This window comes from Acomys minous (genome assembly GCF_964271855.1).
Source record: "Acomys minous genome assembly, chromosome: 6".
NCBI classification, from domain to species: Eukaryota; Metazoa; Chordata; class Mammalia; order Rodentia; family Muridae; genus Acomys; species Acomys minous.
The window spans coordinates 97798440-97820718 of NC_140487.1; the positions used below are offsets into that span (position 1 = coordinate 97798440).

Here is a 22279-nt window from a genome sequence, read left to right on the forward strand (position 1 = left end):
GGGCAGCCCCAAGGTAAAATAAGTAAATGAAAAAATAAAGTCATTACTTATGGTGGGTATAAACATGTGTTTTTTATCCCATATATGGGATATGAAACTGCTTAAGACAGGGCATGTGATGTTTGTCTGCTAGAAAGGGAACTGCTGCATGCAGGGGCATGGGCTTTGCCAGTTGAGAAACATCCTGTACACACTATAGAAGCATATAGAAACAGATCCAAAACAAAGAGCTTGCTTTTGCCTCACTTCGCATCTCTTGACTTCTTAGCTTTGCTTCAAGGCACTCCTAGGGAACCACTCCAGAGACCACTTGGAGGCTCCTGCGGCTGCCGCTGCAGCCACTCTGGCTGGGTAGCTGTTGAGCAGGTCTGCTGGAACCCTGACTAGGGAGAGTGGGGTCGCTGGCGGAGCTGAGCCTGAGAAGGTGGTTGGGAGGGAGGTGTATGCGTTAAAGAACCCCTAATAACGTAGGTTTTAAGAAGACCAAAGCCTACAATTAGTCAAGAAACCAGAGGAGAATGTGCAAAGCGCCATGCTAGATTGTGGCCCAGGTAGCAGCCTCCTCAGAAGCATCTTCTCTAGAAGCTGGTTTTTGTCAAAGCAGGTGGTCACCAGGGAGCATGGCTGCCCTTGTCCCCTAAGTCTGAGGTGAGAACCCTCTGAGCACTGGCAGTCACTGGACCATTGCCTTCCAGCACCGTCAAGCATCAGTCCTGGCAGCACAGTTAGCATAGCAAACTCTGGAGAGCCATGTAGGATTCCCTTTTGCTAACAGGTAGCTGGCATGTGGAAACTGGCGAATAGTGAGGCCACCTTCATCAGGAGAAAAACACCACACCACACCCAGCCAGCCCTCACTATTGTGACAACAGTGGTACATCCCTCTAGAACACTGCCTCAGTGTGGGAAATGATGGGACCGTTGAGTAGAAAGAAAGAAGTAGAATCATCCACAAGCCAGCCATGAACTCACAGAATGCGAAGACATGCTTTTGATAAGGAATTAGAAGGGTGGGGCTCTGGGCCTCAAGGCGACTATGGCATTGGACCAAAGGTAGGAGTTAGGCAAACTGGTGAAATATCTTTTCCTCCCTACGTTTCCATGTCCCAATTTGTAGCAAGTGAAGGATGCTATGACCTATCCATAGCCAGGCCTATAGTCCAAGTAAGAAAATGGCCAAAGTCACCAACACCCCACAACCGATTACGGAAAGAACCCTGCCCTATGACCTTGAACTTCTGAGCCTGAACTTTCGAGGTCAGCTGCCTGGTTCCATGTATGAAGTGTCTTGTGTGCAGTGGGCAAAGGACCCTGTCCAGGCAGCCACGGTTCCTTCTCTTTTCTCCTCCTGCTAAGAAGCACACAGCACCAACTAGCTTTTAACCCCTTGGCACACAATATGTCATGACAACCAGGCCTACTTGCTACTAAGGCTCGCAACTTAGGTTGATACTCAGACTGCTCACTAAGACTGGCCCAGGAGAAGCCCTGGCAATGAAGCTCAGTGCCCATGGGAAAGCACCCAAGCCAGTAAAAGAGAAGCACACCAATGGTTCCACATTATTTATTAAGTTAGGAGTATACATCGAGCCAGCCACCATATCATAGGCACATGGCCATGCCCATTGCTATGTCACATTAGGAAAATAACTTCGAATTGCATTTCAACTGCAATAATACCATTCTAGAAGGAAAAACTACCCTCAAATCAATGCTGCATAAACAAGAGAAGGCTTCAGAACCAATTACCCTAAGATTCCTTGTTGACCCCTTGATGCAAGGAGTGTACTCAGCCCCAGCAACAGAAAGTGCAGCCAGAGACCCAGGGTTTGTATGTGACACTTTATAGCCAGAGCTTGTCTGATGTACCAAAGAACCAAATGTCCCTCTGGATGGTGAAGGCCAACCACAGCTGGTACCAAGTCCCCTTACAACCCAGCAGCACTGAGATTCCAACAGCACCCACAGTCAGCAGCCCAGCACTGGAAGCCTTGGCACCCCAGGGAAATAAAAGCAACTCACTCGAATGACAGTGACTCAAGTGGTTGGTGGCCTTTAACCAGCCACTGGCCACCATCAGGTCCCATACAGAGTCCTGCTTCCCATCTCAGAAAACACGCAAACTGCAAAGGAATTGTTGCACAAATACATATGTTGCAGGATCCAATATAAATGATGGGACGTGCAAGTGACAAAGTTTTCCAAATACCTTTCCCTCATAATAAAATAATCTTAATACAAACATAATTTAAAAGAAGTGTCAAAAGCAGAGTGTAAAATCATAGTCGTAAACTATCAAAAGTTGAAGGCTTTCTTGAAGAATCATCCTGTTTAAAAAAAAAAAAAAAGCTAGAATTACATGTTTTTTAGAGAAGTGTCAGAACTTAGCTGCAGGGCCTGTTCCTGTGGGAGACCGACAGAAGCCTATGTTTGCAATTCCACAGAACCACACACCTTCAAGGCCTTGCAGCAACCTCTGTGCCTCAGCCAGATACAAGCACTCAGTCCACAGCAATTGCCTAGTTCAAGATTGCTGATGGCAGGCCACCCGGAGGGGTATGGGTGTGTGCCCCTGTGTGTGTGCTCTTTTGTGGAGGACAGAGGTTGGCAGGCATCTATCTTCACATCTGTTTCCAGTTTGCTTCACCCCACCCCACCCCTGAGACAGGGTCTCTCTGTGTAGTCTTAGCTGTCCTGGACTCCCTTTGTAGACCAGGCCGGCCTCAAACTCAGGTTTACTCACAGCGATCCGCCTGCCTCTGCCTCTCGAGTGCTGGGATTACAGGCGTGTGCCACCATGCCTGGCTCCAACTTACTTTTTGAGACAACTTCTCAAAGAAGCTGCAGCTCACCAGTACAACTAGGTTGGCTGGCCTGTGAGCTCTAGGAAGTCTGTTAACACTTTTTCTTTTCTTTTTCTAAACCTTAAAAATGTCACTGACCTCATCAGTCCTGACTTATTGATGGAAACTTCAGTTCGGTGATTTCAGAGTCGGGGGAACTGCTCCCACTTCTGTCACTGTAAGTGTCCCTGTGGGTTCAGAAGGTTTACTCACGCCCCATCCTTCACTCACTTTGCTTCCTCTTCTTTATAACCAATGTCCACACATGGCCACTCTCTCTATCACATGCATGAGGCTGGGGGAGAATTTCCTTCCTCTGGTTCCAAGAGATAAACCCCCTCCCCAGTATTTCAGCACTGACATGCTAACCACCCACTTAGAAAAACCAGTTTCAGATAGAAGAATTAATAGGGCATAAGCCCACCTGGTTGTGACCTCCTTGCCATGAACAGTATCTGCTCAGCAGCAATAACAGAACCCAGAAACTACAAAGATGAGGCCTGGCCAGTAAAACAGGGGCAGCCTAACAAAACCCCAGGGAAAAAACGGCAACCTTCATAGAATGCTGAGCAGTGTATGGTCGCCTACACAAGGATGGGGCCCTGCCACCTATGGCTTTTTCTCAGAGCCTCGCTGTGATGAGTTAGTGTCCCCACCTGGGTGAGAGCCGGCAACCTTTCTGAAGGTAATGTGGGAGCCTCCCCACAGAGGCCAGAAGGAGGCCAAAGTAGGGTGGGGAGGGCTTGATAGGCCTGGACAGGAACTCAGGGTGATATTGCACCCCAACGAAGAACGGATGATCTGCAACACAAATTCAGGAGGAAAAATTACTATTCTGCACACCAAGTTAAAAGATGAGACGGACAGAAAAAAGAAAGAAAAGGAAAAAGTAAAAATGAAAAAAACCCAGAGTGTCTAAAAATAACTCTTAACACCCAAATGTAGGTAAAGGGAACCCCAAATTAAGAGTGAGCCGACAGTATTCCTCAGCGCTGTGTGCCTCACAGCTCAGGCACCTGCTCTCCAGAGTCCCACCTGATTATCCTGTGACTGGCATAGCTGAGCCACACTGTTCACACAAAACCTGGGGAAGGGTTCACTCCCGTGGAAGCCATGCAGAGGGATGCGCCTCCCCCATTCTGGAACCTTCTCAGAAGCTGCTGCCTTCAACACCAAATCAGGCACAAAAGCACACTTTTCTTTTTTTGAGACAGGATATGGCTCTGAGGCCCTGGCTAACCTGGAACTCATGATCCTACTCCCTCAGCTCCAAGTGCTGGGACTTGGTGTGTGACATCACCACACAGGGAGATACATTTTTCTATTTTCCCACACACTTTCTCCACTGAGTTATCACTACCTTCCAACTCCACAATCTCCATCCTCTCGCCTTCAACATCTTGGCCAACGAACTTCAAGCCTTGCTCTTCCAAGCACGTTTTCAAGTCTGGATTCACCTAGTGGGGCAGAAAAACTCATTGTTCTGGCCTCTCCATCACTTTCTTTGCAGAGTAAGAGACGGAAGGAGCAGGCTCCCATCCTCACCTCAAATCGGTGGCGGTGCCTCTCTTCCAAGTAGTCTGTGTCCCCATAGAGTTTCCCTGCAGAAAGCCAAGCAATTTGTGTGACTTCTACCTGCACAAAGCGTCTATGCAAACTACTCACTATTCCCAACCCACTGAACCATGTAGGTGAACAATGCCACCAAAATTCTGCTAGCCACATTTACCTGCTCGTGACATAACTCAGAAAGTAAGTCCTGGGGCTTGGGCTCCTCTGCCCAAACCAAGAACCATAGTAGGAACAACTTGCACCACCTCCCTTGAACACACCACTGCTAAATACAAAGCACCGTGCTGTCGGAAACCACCACAGGGACGACAGGCCCTCCCAGAAAGCCAGGTCCCTGAGAACAGTGTGGTGAAGGGAAATAAAAAGTAGGTTGGTGCCTGAGGACTATGGATGAACAGGCACAGTATGTGAAAATGGGGTGCTTCCTGACTCATCCTCAAACCCACTGAAGACCACAGCTGGAAGAACTTGAAAGTGGTACTCATGAATTAACTCTGTCAAAATAGTCTGGCTGGAACCCCCAGACAGACATAGGGCCTCTACCAATGGTTAAAAGAGCTGTGTTTCCATTAGGCAAGACAATGTCTAGTAGGGTCATTTTCTTAAGATGCTTTTCTCCTCCAACTCCCCTAAGTTTTTAACTGCAATCATTTTTTTTTCTTTTGGAATAAAATGTATTTAGATTAAACTATATGAAATTGTTTCCACAGTTCTATTTACTAGTATAAGAAAGTAACCACAGATTGCAATGGATTTAATCTAATGGCCTGTCTTGTTGAGATAGCCACACCCAAGGGCCCAGGTGCATTACCAGAGAACATTTGGCTTACACGGTACATCCTAAGCAAGCATGCAATAAGAAGGAGGAAAGGAACAAAGCCAAGAAAAGGCTGGCCTGGCCCTTTGGATCTATCTATAGTGCCACCTAGCCCACATGTCCTGCACAGACCAGGACAAAAGCCAGACTCCTGAGAAACAACTTACTCATGACTGAGTTCTTGGTCTGGAACAGGGTTCTCCTCTTGCCCAGCCTCATGGTTCCACCCATCTGCCCAGGGTTATGTTCTGGCATGTCTATGACCTAGAGATGTTCAGAAAACAAGTCTGACCACCAAACTCCGCTTCTGTTAAAACCAGAGCTCCTTCCCCAAGTGAAGCCCTCCAGTGCAGAAGCTCAGTGCTTCAGCCAGCCTTTTGATGCTGTCCCTTGCTCCAGTACTTGGGATGCCAAAGACTCTGTTATGTCATAGCAACATGGACACAAGACTAACGAGCCATGACACAGCTGTTGTTTGGGACTGAGAAAAGGGTGCAAGACCAGCAGCCACTAGCAAGTCTGTGAACAGATGGACTGTGGCACCCAGAGGGGTCTGATACAGCTCACCCTTTGGCCCACCATGCCTGAGCACCTTGTAATCCCCCCTTCAGGCATCCCTGGGCTCCACTCCCTCATCCCATCATTGTTCTTACACTAACAAAACTTCAACTTCAGAACAAATAGGCAGATGCTAAGTCACTGAGATCAAAACCCTTGTCCACCTTGTCAGTGTCCTCGGTGACTAACAGTCCCTCCTTTAAACACAACCAATGCTCATCAGCTACTGAACACTGAAAAGAGCAAACACCTAAACATGACTGTCACTCACGGGCTAGGGATTCAAAAACAAAGACAATGCCCCTCCTCAGTGAGCCTTATCACTACCACAGGCTGACTAGGCCACATGCCCCTAGGTGATCCACAACAGAATTGCAGCCTGGAAAAGCTTTGCTTACCACTAAAGAAATCACTAGCCCTTAGTTCATGGACCCTGGACCCTAAGCCTGTCTACCTCCCAGGACTGGCCCTAGGAAGACCATAAACTGTTAAATGTGGAGCTCTGACCAGAGTGACTACCATGCGTGCTCCACACACGCATGATTCCTCCCAGGAGCTGAGGGGATGGAAGAACTATTTCACTCGGGAACATCCTCTTACTAGCAGGAATCACATCTGTCTTTTAAAGACTTCCTATGGAAACTTGGAAAGGCTGGTGAGGAACTAGGTGAAAACTCACAAAGTCCTTGTCATGAGGTCTGAGGGGATCTTTAGGACACAATGGCCTCACTGTCTGTCTGTCATCCCCTGCTTCACAGACATCTTTCCACCCTTATAAGGCCCAGAGAGGTTCAAATGCTTGACTCACCACAGGATGGCTAGTCTTAGGGTCAAACTCTGTAGAATTGGCATCTGAAAAGTTAAAATAATTGAGTTATGAAAATAGCTATAAACGCCTTTAATCCCCACACTCAGGAGGCAGAGGCAGGCAGATCTCTTGTGAGTCTGAGGCCAGCCTGGTCTACAGGGCGAGTTCCGTAACAGCCAAGGCTATACAGAGAAACCCTGTCTTGAAAAACAAAAAAACAGAAAGAAAAGAAAATAACTATAAACAAAACCTGTTACTTACTAGTTTCAGCTAAGCATCAAATTATGAGCTCTCTCAGTTTAAAGTAGATGGTTATGGACTGAGGAAAACAGCCAGGTAGTGAGAACACTCACTGCTCTTACAAATGACCCAGGTTTGGTTCCAGGCAACCACATGGTCGTCACTGTGTTCAAAGTGAGGATCTTGAAACAAGACAGGTCGGGGCAATAGCCAAAGACCTGCGAGCTCAGGAGCTCCCTCAGACATGTAGCGATTCATGCACCACTATGAACAAAGTGCCCACTTCACTGAGCACTGAGAGGTGCTGAGAAAGCAGGCATTATGCTCACAATGGCTGTCAGGGCCTCCAGGAATCAGTTACTAAAGTTACACATACCTTTCCATCCCAGCACATTCCTTGAAAATTCCACCACTGCTAGCTGCATTCCTAAGCACACACCTTCCAAGAGAAGGAAAAAACATCAATCTCCAATGAGAGGGCAACTCCCACATTTCCTCAGCCTGTCAGTGTCTTTATGTCCTAAGTGGAAATCATACAAAGTCAGAAATACCCAAAAGTGTTTACCTGTAATGAATTAAAATTGGCACCTATGTACATATGAAGATTCAGGGGTTCTGCAAAGGTAGTCAGTTAAAGAAACAATATTTTACTAGGAACCTTAAAATCCAAGTTCCTTATCCTTTCTCATTAAGTTCTCATTTACCAACTGATCAAGTTGGTGTAAATCTAAAAGAAGCATCCAAAATCACTTGCCCCAGTTACTGGCTGGTTTGCCAAGTGAGGAAGACACAGGCCCAGCCGTACACGCGCTACTGCAAACAGTCTTTCCTTTTCCTAGCAGCCCACCTTATCAAACAGTCTTTCCTGGCAGCCCACCTTATCAAAACTCTCTGTCATCTATGTGCTTCTCATACACTTTGCGCATTACAAATCTAAAGGCCAACAAGATGGCTCAGCAGGTAAAAGTGCTTGCCAGCAAGCCTGACAGCCTAAGTTCAATTCCTGGGACACACACGGTAGGAGAGAAAAGACCCTGGCAAATCATCCTCTGACTTCTATATGCATGCTGTGGCACGTGCCTGAACACACAGACCTCAGTAAATGTAACTGAATTTCCCCCTAGAAAATTCCTTTCCTCTCTTTAAAAAAAAAAAAAAAATGTGTGCATGTCTTGAGTCACTGTCATTTTCTTCATTCTTTGTTCAAAGTAAAGAGGGCACAGCAGAACTCCTTACCCAAAAAAGGCTTCTTCTGTTTCCGAGCCCAGGCAATTGCTTGAATTTTTCCTTCTGTTCCCCGAACACCAAATCCTCCTGGAACCAGCACTCCACTGAAGAAAGACCACAAAACAGCTTCCCTTTTCCACTAATCCAGCTCTCAGCCCATACCAAAAAAGTCACGGCCATGACACTGAGGCCATGAGCTTGCTTCCCCTCCAGCTCAGCCCCCAGGGACTGGGACTGCAGCTGAGAGACTGTTGAGTGTGTACTTTTTGTGCTTGGGATGTGCGTGTGAACACGGCCCATCTCAGGGACAGACAGCAGTCTACCATGACGAAGCGGGCAGCCCTTGCCCCACGCCTCTATTCGTACTTCTCCTTGGAGGTGGGTCTTTCAGGATGGCCCAGGCTGGCTTCAGACCCACAACCCTCCTGCCTGAGCCTCCTAAGTACAAGACTCTGGGTGTGTTCCATGGATGATCAGTTCACTCTCCTTCCTGATTCCAACACTCTTCTCAGGCACACATGTAGAGGTCAGAGGGCTTTTACTCCTCAGCAGTGTGCCACACTGACCAAGCATCTCTGCAGATGCTTGTTAGTTTTTACTACTTTAAGAAAAACTAGTCTGGAGAGATGGCTCAGAGGTTAAGAGCACTGGCTAGTCTTCCAAAGGTCCTGCGTTCAATTTCTAACAACCACATGGTGGCTCACAGCCATCTATAATGAGATCTGGTGCCCTCTTCTGGCCTGCTGGGACACATGCAGGCAGAACACTATACATGATAAATCTTGAAAAAAGAAAAAAAGAAAAACCTAGCTGGGGCAGCACTTGGGAGGCAGAGGGAGGTGGATCTCTGAGTTTAAGGCCAGCCTAGAATTACAGGACAGCCAGGGCTAAGCAGAGAAACCATGTCTCAAAAAAGAAAAAGAAAAAGTTGGGGGGGGGGGGAGACCTGAGGATATAGTTTAGCGATAGAGAGCACATGGCTAGCACGGCCCTGCATTTGATCCTCGGCATCTCTAAATGGTAGCTGCTGCCAGAAACATTTGATGGCTGTTCATCAAATGATCTGCATGAAAAAAATCCTGAAGCCTCATGATGAGTGTACATAACAAGAATCAGTGAAATGAGAATGTGATTTCTTCCGAGCCAACTATAATGGGGAGCTGCACTTTTAAATTTTTTTAAATACCATTTACTGTGCAATCTAATTATCAAGATACTTTCACAGGCAAATGACTTCCCTCAGTACTGAAAGCACAGGTCCACAATCACTGGCAAAAGCTCCATGGCAAAGGCTACTTACTGAGCACTGCAGAGCTTTTGCCATGCCTCATGGTAGCGCACGGGATCCTCCTGCATGGTGCTGGGCTCCAGGTCTGTGGAATCGATGTACTGGTGCACCAAGGCAGGCAGAGAAACAACAGCTTATGAATCCAACCACACTCAACTTTCAATTATCAATGTTCCATCTCTCTTAATTTCAGTTTTAAAATGACAATATAATTAAAATCAATTTAATATTTAATAAAATTAAATATTTTAACTAAGAGTCCCCTTTACAACTATCTAAACTTCAAGTCCAGTTCTACCCACTCCACTCAGAGAGTATTTAGATTTTCTTGCAAGTAAGCCACTAGAGAAGACTCTACTCTGTTCAAATGACACTCTCTACCTCCACCTAAGATTTTGGTTGGTTTGCTAGCTGGTTTCCCTCCCCCCTCCCCATCTGAATCAAAACATGCCTTAGAAACAATAAGATGCAAACATTTTAGGAGTATCTGTCCAATGTACCCTACACTGGCTAGTTTTATGTCAACTTGGCACAAGCTAGAGTCATCAGAGAGGAAGAAGCCTCAGTTGAGAAAATGCCTCAAAATCAGGCTGTAGGCAAGCCTATGGGCACTTCCATGATTATCAGTAGATGGAGACAGGGCCACCCTGGGCTAGCAGTCCTGAGTTCTACATAAAAAAGCAGATGAACAAGCCAGTACACAATACCCTTCCATGGCCTCCACCTCAGTTCTTGCCTCCAGGGTCCTGGCCAGTTTGAGCTTGACCTTCTTTGATAATCAACTGTGATGTGGTAGTGTGAGCTGGATAAACCCTTTCCATCCCCAAGCTGCTTTGGTCATGGTGTCCTCACAGCACTAGTGACCCTGACTAAGACATACCCCATGAGACAGATATACCCCATGAAGTCAGAATGCACCCCAAAGCTAGAAGGCACCTCATGAAGATGTGTACCACTCAAAAACACAGTACCCAATGTCCAAAAAAGGAAAAACCACTGTGGGGGCAGCTGCTCCCTGCTTCTCAATTCTACACAACACAGGGCTGATTCTGCCACCATAGACCACCAGCCTTGACTCCTCTAGAACTCCATATAAATGGGCCACACATCTGTAGTCGAGGGCCTGGTTTCTTTTGCTCAGGCTGTGCTGCTGCTCTAAGAGACGTTTATTTCTTTGTATCTCTGAATCAATTTCCACTGCATAAATATATCACACTCTACCCACTGACATACATACATTTGGGTTGTTTCCAAACAAGGTGGTATACCTGTACCCATTTGCATAAAATCTTTTTGTGTGTGTGTGGTTTTTTGTTGGTATTGTTTGGGTTGGTTTGGTTTTTCGAGACAGGGTTTCTCTATGTTATCTTGGCTGTCCTGGACTTGCTTTGTAGACCAGGCTGGCCTTGAACTCAGTGATCGACCTGCCTCTGCCTCCCGAGTGCTGGGATTAAAGGCATACGCCACCACGCCCAGCTGTTTGTTTTGTTTTTTTAAACAGGTCTCATATATAGCCCAGGCTAGCCTCCACCTGTCTTATGTAGCTGAGAATAACCCTGAATTTCTGATCCTCCTGTCTCTATGTCCCAAGTGCTGAGATTACAGGTATGCAGAGCCATGCCCAGTTTTATGTGGAGCTTGGAATTGAACTCAGGGATCCACTGAATGCTTAGATAAGCATTCTCTTACCAACTGAGCTACCACCTTCTCAGCCCAAATCATTTCCACTTCTCTTGAGTAAATACCTCGGTGTGAAAGCATAAGGCCATGACATTCTTTGATATGAAACTATCAAAGTGCTTGTTAAAGCAGTGCACCTTTAACGTGCCTTCCTGGCAGCAAAGCACAAGGTCCCCGTCCTCTCAGCCACCTTATGGGTATGTGCTGCCAGTCTACTGGGATTCGTTTGCAATTATTCCTGTGAAAACCAAATGCTGAGCATCCTGTCACAAGTATTTCATTTTACAAATTTCCTTCCTTCCTGGCCCCCTTCCTTTTTTGAGATAGGTCTCATATTCTAGGCTGGATTCAAATTCAAATCAAAGTATGATTTATAAACAAGATAAGAACATTTCAGTAGTGTTAGATTCTAATGCAATGGACTTAAAAACTGCTCAGATTATACCTGGTTTACTCCTTGTAGAATCCTCTCTTCAAATCTTGGGCCTATTTTTAAAGTAAGGTTCTTCTGCTGCTGTTGCTAATCTTCCCTGTTTAATACTTTACAGTTACTTCCCCAAACCTCAAGGTAAAATCTATGATGACCCAGTTCATGGAAAAAACTAGCATCCTTCTCAGGGCCTTCCTTGAGAAGTCTATCCCTTAACCATGACACCTAACAGGAGTAAGTACTGACACACACCGGCAAAAGGGTCTCCAGGCAGTGCCATCAGCTGTGCCTATATCTATGTCTACCAGATCCTCACATTCCACAGAGATCCCTGCACTGAGGCCCTTTCATTATTTCTGGAAAATATTCTATTGTCTCCTTGGAGCAAAGAACCAATATAAATCTTCCTTATCCCTAAAAATGAATGCAGATGTCCAAAAGCCATAAAGCAGGTAAGCATGGAGCATCTACAAGATCACAAGGCTTGAGCCTTTGAGATGATTCAGTGCGTAAAGGCATTTGCCAAGCCTGACAACTTAGTTTAATCCCTAGAACCCTCATGTGGAAGAAAAAACTAACTTCTACAAATTGCCTTCTCTACATGTGTGCCATAGCAACACACATGGACCCCCATACACCTATACCCAATAAAAAAATTTAAGGTTTGAACCATACACACACACAAACTGTCTCTATTTACTCCATGGTTGTACCTACAACCGCCCTTCCTTACCTTGATCTCCAACTTGTGATTAATAGCCAATGCAGAATGCTCTAGAGCTTTAATGACAGAGGCATACGAGTCTGAAAATTTGGTGTATTTGCCCACAAGAGCGATAGAACAGGTCTCCAGCAAGCGATCATATCTAGCAAATATAAGGGTCAAGATGGTTACTTTAATGTCCACATCATGAGATGAAAATCACTTCTGCAGGAGGAGGAAACATGCCTGGGAAGATGATAATCAGAATATCACCTCAGCACTAAGCACAGAAAATAAACAGGACCCTCAGCTCAACAGCGCAGGCTTTGCAGAGAGGGTAGGACTGGGGTTAACGATGGCTCAGTGGGTAAAAGCACTTGCTGCACAGCCTGATGATCTGAGCTCTATCCCCAGTACCCACAGGAGAAAGGAAAAACAGATCCCCACAATCCCACAATCCCACAAATTGTCCTCTGACTTCCACACACCCACTGTAGCATGTACACACTTAAGCACACAAACAGAACCAAAATAAATAAACGTCTTTAAAAACAAACAAAAAAATCAGGCCAGGCATGGTGGCCCACGCCTTTAACCCCAGCACTTGTGAGGCAGAGGCAGGTGGATCACTGTGAGTTCGAGGCCAGCCTGGTCTACAAAGTGGTCCAGGACAGCCAAGGCTACACAGAAAAAACAAACAAACAAACAAAATTATAAAGGGCAAAAAAACTAAACAAACAATTCCTAAGAGCTAATGTGATAACTCAGATAAATTATGGTATAGTCACAGAGGAAATGTCTCGGCTTACTAAGATTTTCGTTTTAAAGCAAAATTAGTAACAGACTGACAATGTTTCATGTTTTATAAAAACAACCATTAAAACTACAGGCATGTTTATAGCTACATGCAAATGGACGGAAAAGATATGCACATAAATGGCCAAAAACCAAAAAGGAAACTGTCAGAGTAAAAGCAGTTATCAAAGACAACAGAAGGAGTGCTCTGCTCCCTGTGTGTACTTACACTGCCACCACTACTACAGCTGGGTCACCCTCTCTACACCATGATTATCTTAGAAATGAGACAACCTCAGAGCGTCAGGACCAGGTGGCAGCAGTCTACCTCTGATCAGCTCTTTCTAGCTGAGTGAATGAAATGTTCCCAAACACATCTCGGGTATCAGAGATTCCACAGGAGCACTGTAGCCAAGGCCAGCCAGCATTTTTGTGGGCTCTGGGAATGTGCGGACCCTGTGCCATTGATGCTGTTAAGCTAATAAGATAGAATAGCAAAATGCTGTAATCTGAACTCACTGCCTGGAGGCCTGGGAGGATGCTCAGCTTGGCCAGGCCTCCTCCTCTGTGCTGTGAGCGCTGCTGGTTATAAACCCTGTTAGCCTTCTGAATGTCTCCTCCTGTAAGCACCTTTTCTACCAGTAGCACTAACAAATTATTACAACAAAAGATTAAGACATGCATGCACAACTACTTATGAGGAGGCAAACCTGTCTGCCATCTCCTTCCACTTCATCAGCATTTTTCGTGACTGTCTCTCGATAGGAAGGTCAAGTCTCCGAAGAAAGTAGTCTACAACCCCTTGCTCTTCTAACAGCAAGGGTACACGGTAGATGGATGAAACATCATGAACACAGATCACCTGTTTTAAAAAACGTGATTTAATAGGCGATGTAATAAAAACAAATAACTGAGGTTACTTGTAGCTATATGACCTTAAGGGTAAAACACTTAATTTGGAACAACAAATGTTTGTCTAGAAAAAGATAAACTTCCATAACTGATTCAAGAATAGAAAATCAGTGGCTAGGCCACTATGAACATGGATGCAAAATCCATTAAAAAGAGCCAGCTGTGGTGTGGCGGTACATACCTGTATTTCTGCACTCAGGAAGATAAGACAGAAAGCACAAGTTGGAGGACAGCTTTAGCTATCACGTAACACTTATCTCAAAACAACAACACACACATGCCCACAAAGGACCTGTTCCTGCATCTACAAACAGTTTATCCGTGGCTCTCAAACTCAGCTGTACAGGACAATCTATGAGGAAATTTAGTAATTCCTAAGTCTACACTGTACCCACAAGCACTCAGGTCCAAGTCTCTGAAGGTGGATGTGCAGCCAAATTTGAAATCCACTTCACTGAGCCATTTTTTATGTACAATTTGGCAACTCTCCTATGACGAATCTAGATTTAAAAACAGAAACAGCACATGGAAGTAGAAGGGGGTTCACACAGCAGGGAAAGGCTGAAGGCCAACAGGAAGTGAGAAATAAGGCAAGTTAAAAAGAAGAAGAAGAAAAGGAAAGAAATAAATTCAATCCAGGTAGTGATGGCAGCACACGCCTTTACTCCCCACACTTGGGAGGCAGACCCAGGAGGATCTCTGTGAGTTCAAGGCCAGCCTGATCTATAAAGTGAGTTCCAGGTCAGCCAGCACTACACAGTGAAACCTTGTCTCAAAAAACATTAATTATTTCAAAGTTCATGATATACACTTATGGAATGTTATTTAGAAAAAGAAACCTCTATCCTTCTGCACATTGAGTATGTACAGATAATAAGAGTAACAATAGAAAACAGATGTGGTGCCACATGTCTGTAATCGTAGCACTAGGAGGGGCAGAGGCAGGCGGATCTATGAGGCCAGCCTGGTCTACGAAGCAAGTCCAGGACAGCCAAGGCTACACAGAGAAACCTTCTCTTGGAGAGAGGGTTAGTAACAGTGGAATATGAGCACAAACCTGTTCTTAATAAAAATTCTAGGTAAATTAAGATTAGGGAAATTCTGAAAATATAAACCAGCTACAGCCTGATACTTAATATTCCTGCTTACTGTTAAAAGTTTAGGCAACTAAAAAAGAACAAGAAGATAGGCCCTGTCACTATTCAGGTGCTGGAGATGTCACTCATTACAGTCAGACAAAGAACACAGTAAGATTTGAAAACGAGGGGCTGGAGAGATGGCTCAGTGATTAAAAGCGCCACCTGCTCTTCCAGAGGTCTTGAGTTCAATTCCCAGCAACCACATGGTGACTCACGACCATCTACAATGTGATCTGATGCCCTCTTCTGGCCTGCAGGTGTACATGCAGGCAGAACACTGTATACATAATAATAAATAAATCTTTTTAAAAAAAAAGTAGATTTGAAAACAAAAAGCAACTGGTAATAAATACAGGCATGGATCACTACTGCCTGTGTATGTCCATAAAAGACAAGAGAATTACAGATAACTGCACCTAACAGAATTTTAGTAGAATGCTAGAAATCATCAGGGTGCCTCACATTTGGACCATTTCTAACCATAATACAAAATTTTAAATTATCATTCACTACAGTAACAAAAATTATGAGGTCATACATAAATCTATATTTTAAGATAAATCTTATATGCAATGAAAATAAAAGAAAAATGACTACCACAAGATGGCTCTTTATCAAACAGGGCTACATACCTGGGTATACACACACGAAAAGACTACATACCTGGGTATACACACACAAAAAGACTACATACCTGGGTATACACACACAAAAAGACTACATACCTGGGTATACACACACAAAAAGACTACATACCTGGGTAATCTACCACTACACACAAACACAATTCGAAGCTGGGTCTGGTATGATATAAAACTTTGAAGAAATCTGAGTAAACTTTTCATGATAGTGATCAAGCAGAGTTCTTAAATAGCCAGAAAGCAGCATAACCCACAAAAGAAAACACTGAACATTTAAAAGCGTTTGTGCTACTTAAGCGCATAAAAAGTGAGCTAGGCGTGGTGGTACTCACCTGTGATCCCAGCATTTGGGAGGCAGAGGTGAGTTTGAGGCCAGCCTGGTCTACAAAGTGAGTCTAAGAGTACCAAGATAAAACAGAGAAACCCTGTCTCAAAAAACTAAAAGCATAAAAGGAAGCCAGGGGCTGAGAAAGCATCGAAAATGACATGCCTGACAAAAAAACTACATTCAGACTAACCTCTTAGAACTTGAGAAACAATCCAATGTTTAGAACAAGCAGAAGATCCCTCACTGTAACAGTGAAGAGTTTTCACAGCTTTGGAGATTTTTTTTCCACATTCTGTTTTTTTGTTTTTGTTTTGTTTTAGCTGTTCTGGAACTAGCTATACATAGGCATGTGTAAATTTCCCTGCCAGTGAAGTGATTAACAATCAAGTTTAGACAGTTTTGATTCAAGGAAACTCCCTACATATACTGGGCTGGCCTCAAACTTAAGAGATCCAATAGATTCTGCCTCCCAAATGCTGGGATTAAAGGTATGTGCCACCACATCCAGAGAATAATTGTTTTGTTTTTCAAAGCAGGGTTTCTCTGTGCGATTCTGGCTGTCCTGGAACTCACTCTGTAGACCAAGCTGACCTCAAATTCAGAGATCCACATGCCTCTGCCTCCTGGGTGCTGGGATTAAAGGTATGGCCCCCACTGCCCAGTTCGGGAATAATCCTAATGAAAGTCAATTCTGCTAAAGAAAGGAATCTCCCCATCTTCACTTGTGAAGACAGAAATATGTGGAATAAAACACATGATAGAGAGTCACTGTGAAAATAAAATTCATTCTGTGTTCCATGGGTTGAGCATGAAAGCAGAACCCAAGAAGGAGCGCCCCTGGCTTGGGAGTCACACAAGGAACCTGACCCCAGCCTTTACCGCAAGGCCAGAGTCCTCATGGAGAAGTCCTCTGTAAAGGTCAGGGACATTTCCTCTGGCTCTATGCATGTCAGTGCCAGGGCAATGATCTGAACTGCCCCCTTTGCCAAAGTCTCCTCCTCCATGTTTCATTAAGTGGTCTGCTCTCAATTTAAGAGCTGGGCTCTCCTGCTTGGTCTCCTGACACTCAGTTATAGAGCAGTAAAACATACTCTATATACTCTCATCTGGAAACTCCTTGCCTGAACCTTTCTTCTGATTTCCTTTAGGCAATTCCTAGTGCTGTAGTTTCTACATGATCTGGATCCCCTCAAGTACCTATGTGGCTGGAGGGTTGGGCCTAAGCTAGCATCATTGAAGGTTCTAGGGAACTCTTAAGATCAGGCCTAGGAGATCCTTAAGACATTTCGAATCCTACCTGTGGAAGGAATTAAGGCACTCTTCCTATAATTCTTGAGTTCCCACAAGGAACCACATGCCTCCATCTCTCAGCAGCCAGGCTGGAAAATTTATCTTTCCAACCCCCACATGCTCCAGCTGCCACCATGAGACCTTCCCAGAATCTGTGCTATGCTACTTAGACTTTCAGTCTCCAAACCATAATAAACATTCTTTCTTTATTAAATTAGTTGCCTCAGGTATTTTGCTGTAAGATAAAAAAGCTGGGGCTAAAGAGATGGTTGAGCTTTTAAGAATGCTGGCTGCTCTTCCAGAGGACCTAGTTCAAGTCCCAGCACCCACAAGGTAGTTAACAGCTATCTGCAACTCTAGTTCCGGCTTCAAAGCCATCTTCTGGTTTCTGCAGGTACCAGGCATGCACACTGTGTACAGACATGTGCACAGACATACATGCAAACCAAATACTCATACACACAAATGTTTAAAAAAGAAACTTTAACACACTGACCAATGCCATAAGCTCTATTTATGTCCACTAGTGTGTCCATAAATAAGCCCCATACTTAGATATCACAGGATCTATTAAGACAGCAACAGACTAAAATAATTGCAGGAGCCACAGCATCCTGGACCCTAGGTTCCAGAAACATAAAATGGATTATACATGCATGTGTACAATCAAGGAGCACAAGACAGGCTCACAACCAGCACATCTGAGACATACAAGCAACCTAGAGAGGGAAGTGATTGGCCCTGAGGGATCAGGAGGATGTGGTAAAAGCTTTTTATAAGAACTGAGGCAGGCAAGCATGCTTGGGACCCACATTTGGTTTGGGGTTATGTACACTCCCCCACGCCCACAGCATGCTCCTTTAATGATGTACTTAGCAACCTTGTTCCTTCGTTTGCACATATGCATCTTCAAACAATGCACCTAGCAACCTCAGATTTCCTCAACCTCCAACCTGCACCAAGTCACTGTACTACCACCTGAGCAATATTGTAAATTTCCCTGCCAATGAAAAATAGAAGGGTTAATCTGTCCTGAATTGGTTTGGGATGTACATGTGTATGTAAGGCAAAACTGTATTCTCTGGCAATCTTTTGGGGGAGAATCTCCTAATTTACCATCTTATGACTGCATAATTGGATTTGAGTATGATTAAAATCAGATGCCTTGTGGGTAGAGACATGCACACTAGGAAAAAAAAATATGATCTAATCTATCAATCCAAACTATGCATATCCTTTAGTATCTAACTCCTCATCTTGAACACTAACCAGCCCTTGAGTGTTCTCACTCATGTGACTCACAGCCAATCTTTTACCATTTTGCTCTGATGTTTGCTTGGTTCATTTGCAAATCTGTGTGAGCCCTTATTTTCAACTCTGTGAATAAGAGGCCAGAAACCTGAAAACACCTAGCCCAGACCCTGACCACTGGTGGTAACACTGTGTCCTAGATAAATCCTTAATAATAAAAAACAAGGGATGTTGGGACAACAGAAACAGGGCATTATGGCTCCTGAACAGGAATTACCAAGCACAAAAGCAAAGGAATAGCTAGGCTGGGGGCACACACCTGCAAGCCCAGCACTTGAAAGACTGAAACAAGACAAACATAAAGTCAAGGCCAGAATGAATTACAAAGTAAGATTTTGCTTCCAAAAACAAAGAACAAAACACAAAAAACAATAGCAACAACAACAAAAATGGTCTTCTGCCTCTTAACTACAACATAACAAGACTTGAGAAGTAAGCTACAGTCCAGGCTTCAGACAATTAGAAGTAAAAGGCCTTTTCCAGAGCTGAAATTTTACTTACTTGTTCAGGTTCCACATGGCAGAACATTGATATTTTCTCTTTCACAGATGTGTCAAGAGGATGTGAACACCTGCACACCACCTAACAATTAAGAAAACAAGGGACTGAACAGAAGGAAGGGTCAAAGCAGGGCTTTTCCATAACTGGAATTAAAATAGAGATGAAAACGTCAGTTCTAAGCACAGTGCACATGATCCACAAACACACCACTATCTGTTCTTTCACCAAGACTCCTACATCCCAAGGAGAGCATAAGAGACTCTAGGAGCTAACTGGTTTTCCTCCTCCTTAGTATTTTTGTAAGGAATTTAGGGTTGCAAGCAAGACACGCGAAGTACAAGGCTCCACATGTACCAGCAAGAAAACCACAGCCTCAGCCCCACTCAGAGCGCTGCTTGCTGCTCACCAAACACATATGCTGACAAATGTCCGTCCTGCCACAGAGGCCAGACTTTAATCAAAGGGGGAGGATAACACCAAAGCAGGTACTAGGAAATCTTACCAAGTCTGGAGAAAGCCCCAGTCCTCTAAGCTCCCGAACACTGTTCTGGGTGGGTTTTGTCTTCTGTTCCCCTGTCGCACTTGGCTATTTTACCAAAGGGAAAAAAGAAGTGATTCATTTCTCTGTGAAAAATTCCAAGCCTGACTTTTCTATAAATCTCTGAGTGGAGAATCTGGTTGTGCCATTCAGCCTTGATTTTTACTGAAGTTACACATGCACATATTTAAGAGTCTACTCAATCTACGGGGTTTGGCTTAACAGTGTTCCATAGCCCTGTCCTCCCATTCACCAAACCTTACAAACAATGGCTTTCGTTATAGCTGTATTTTGGGGCCCAACAGAAGCAGGGCTCAGCCCACACTAAGGACAGGAGTTGCCACTGGGCTGAGCCCAGTCTGTGTGAACTCAAGTCTGCTGCTTTTCTCACTGCCACTTCTCAGCACTCATCTAAGTCAAGCTCTGTTGAGCTCTCTCTCCTATGCCATGGCACCATCCTACTCAGTAGTGCACACTTTGGAGGACTTAAAGACCTGTTCAGGTAAGCCATGTGCCATACTCTTGTCTAAGCAGTGTTCATTATTCTCCTCCCAAGCTTAAGACAGATCTGCTCAGTTTAGAGTTCTCAGTTAGAAGGAGCCTTCCTTTAGAGCAGCAGTTCTCAACCTATAGGTTGCAATTTATTCAGAAGGGTCACCTAAGACCATCAGAAGGGCTGGAGAGATGGCTCAGTGGTTAAGAGTGCCACCTGCTCTTCCAGAGATCCTGAGTTCATTCAATTCCCAGCAACCACATGGAGGCTCACAACCACCTATAATGTAATATGATACCCTCTTCTGCAGATAAAGCACTCATATGCAATAAATAACAAATAAATCTTAAAAAAAAAAAAGACCATCAGAAAACACAGATATTCACATTATGATTCATAACAGTAACAAAATTACAGTTATGAAATGGCAGTGAAAATAATGTGATGGTTGAGGGTCACCACAACAGGAGGAACCATATTAAAAGGCACAGTGTTAGGAAGGTAGAAAGCCACTGTGTCAGAATGTTTAATGCCGTGGCTTCACTTTCCTCTGACTCCTAGTTTTGCCATACTGACTTGATTTTTTTCCTGATGTCTTCTGCTCCATTATTCTGTACTATCATAGCTATGAGCCTTAGTGCTGGCCACTTTACATCCAATACAGTAAGCACTAAATGGGTTCTTTAATCTAGAAACTGTGCCTTGAAGTTTCCTTGTTTAGATCAGAGGCCAGAAATCAGCCTGGCGTCACGTCTCATGCATATTATCTGAAGAACACTTAGGAGGCTGAGGCAAGAAGACTGCCAGAAGTTCAAGGCCAACAGCCTAGACTACCCAGTGAATCCAGGTAAACTCTGAGCTACATTATGACACATTTCCTATCTCAAAACCCATTGCTATCGTTACTTCTGTTCTTATTTTAAACTTTGTGGACCATATGGTTTGCCCACATTATCTACTCACCTTTGCTATTTTGGTATAAAAGCAGCCACAGATGACATATTAACCAAGGAATATAGCTCTGTTTCCATAAGACAAGCCTATTTTTAAAAATAGTCAATCAGTAACCCTTGGCCCTCAGCCACAACCTGACAATCTGTGCTTCAGGCTACTTGTTCCTCTTCATTTCTGTTCTGATTTTCAGGATATTCTGTATATATAATACATCTAGACCAGTTCTCTAACTTTTTTACCTCTTCTTTCCTATTTTCTCTCTGCCCTACTTCCTGAGTATTTCTTCAGCTTCTCTCCTTATTTTCAACTGTTCATCCAATTCTTAATTTCAATTCTTGCCTGTCTTACATTATCCAATTCCTACTGAGCACATGAAGTTACTAGCTGCTGACTCCTATCTAAAAGCTAACTACAAGTTCCCTATGAGGGACATGACTGGGGAGCCTCAGGGGCGGAGTCTTTTCCTAGGCTAGTCACACATAACAAGAGCCTTGGACTTCCCATGTGGGGGGGCCAGGCCTGGCTCTGAAGACTCTGGGAACCAACAGGTAGAAAACAACAAGGTATCCCACCAACACAGCGTGTTTATGGTCTCGGTTAGGAAGACTCCATAGTGTCTGCTTATCAAGAAACCCTCCCCAGGGCTATCTTATAACAAGAAAAATACAAATGCCTGACTAGGCTCATAAGAAAACAGGCAAAGACTTCACCTCTCCTAAAGCAGCAGTTACAGTGAGCAGAAGAGTCTGAGAGCCTTCTCAGGACAGAAAGCATGGCCTCTCAGCTTCTCCTGCTGTGGGAGCCCAGAACACCCACGGCTGCTCCTTCAGCTTCTATGTGTCAATATGCTTTGTGAGTTTGTTTTTATTACTACCAACTCTTCTTCATGCTACTTACCTTTTTTAAATTTGTCTTAGAAAATTATTTCACTCTGATTTTGACAAATAGTAAAGACACGCATGCATGTTCAACCTACCAGCTTCAATTACAACTGTCCTGATTCCTCTTGTAACTGTTTCCCATCTAATCTTTCATATCATGGACTGGCAAGGAGGCTTAGCAGGTATGGATATGTATGCTGCCACACCCCTGCCACACACACCAAATAAGTAATGTAAAGCATGTGATTGTAATGAACTCAGAGAAGTCCTTTATTTCCTATTTCCTGCACCTCTAGTGATGAAAGCTATTAGAACCAAACTGCATGCCTT

At 44.3% G+C, this 22279-nt stretch overlaps 1 protein-coding gene across 3 annotated transcripts in view; it reads right to left on the reverse strand.

Moving 5' to 3' along the window:
- Positions 1-1548: 1548 nt before the first annotated feature.
- Positions 1549-22279, reverse strand: part of CTPS1 (CTP synthase 1) — a 28668-nt gene continuing 7937 nt past the window's right edge. For all 3 annotated transcript variants that reach the window (XM_084787829.1, XM_084787831.1, XM_084787830.1), the window contains exons 6-19: positions 19586-19669; positions 19084-19164; positions 13672-13823; positions 12197-12329; positions 9366-9454; positions 8075-8169; positions 7215-7277; positions 6599-6642; positions 5400-5496; positions 4389-4444; positions 4204-4300; positions 3500-3644; positions 2943-3031; positions 1549-2327 (exon numbers count right to left, since the gene is read on the reverse strand). In XM_084787829.1, the coding sequence (XP_084643955.1) occupies positions 2947-3031; positions 3500-3644; positions 4204-4300; positions 4389-4444; positions 5400-5496; positions 6599-6642; positions 7215-7277; positions 8075-8169; positions 9366-9454; positions 12197-12329; positions 13672-13823; positions 19084-19164; positions 19586-19669 (1221 nt within the window). In that variant the 3' untranslated portion in view covers positions 1549-2327; positions 2943-2946. The remainder of the gene's footprint in view (positions 2328-2942; positions 3032-3499; positions 3645-4203; positions 4301-4388; positions 4445-5399; positions 5497-6598; positions 6643-7214; positions 7278-8074; positions 8170-9365; positions 9455-12196; positions 12330-13671; positions 13824-19083; positions 19165-19585; positions 19670-22279) is intronic.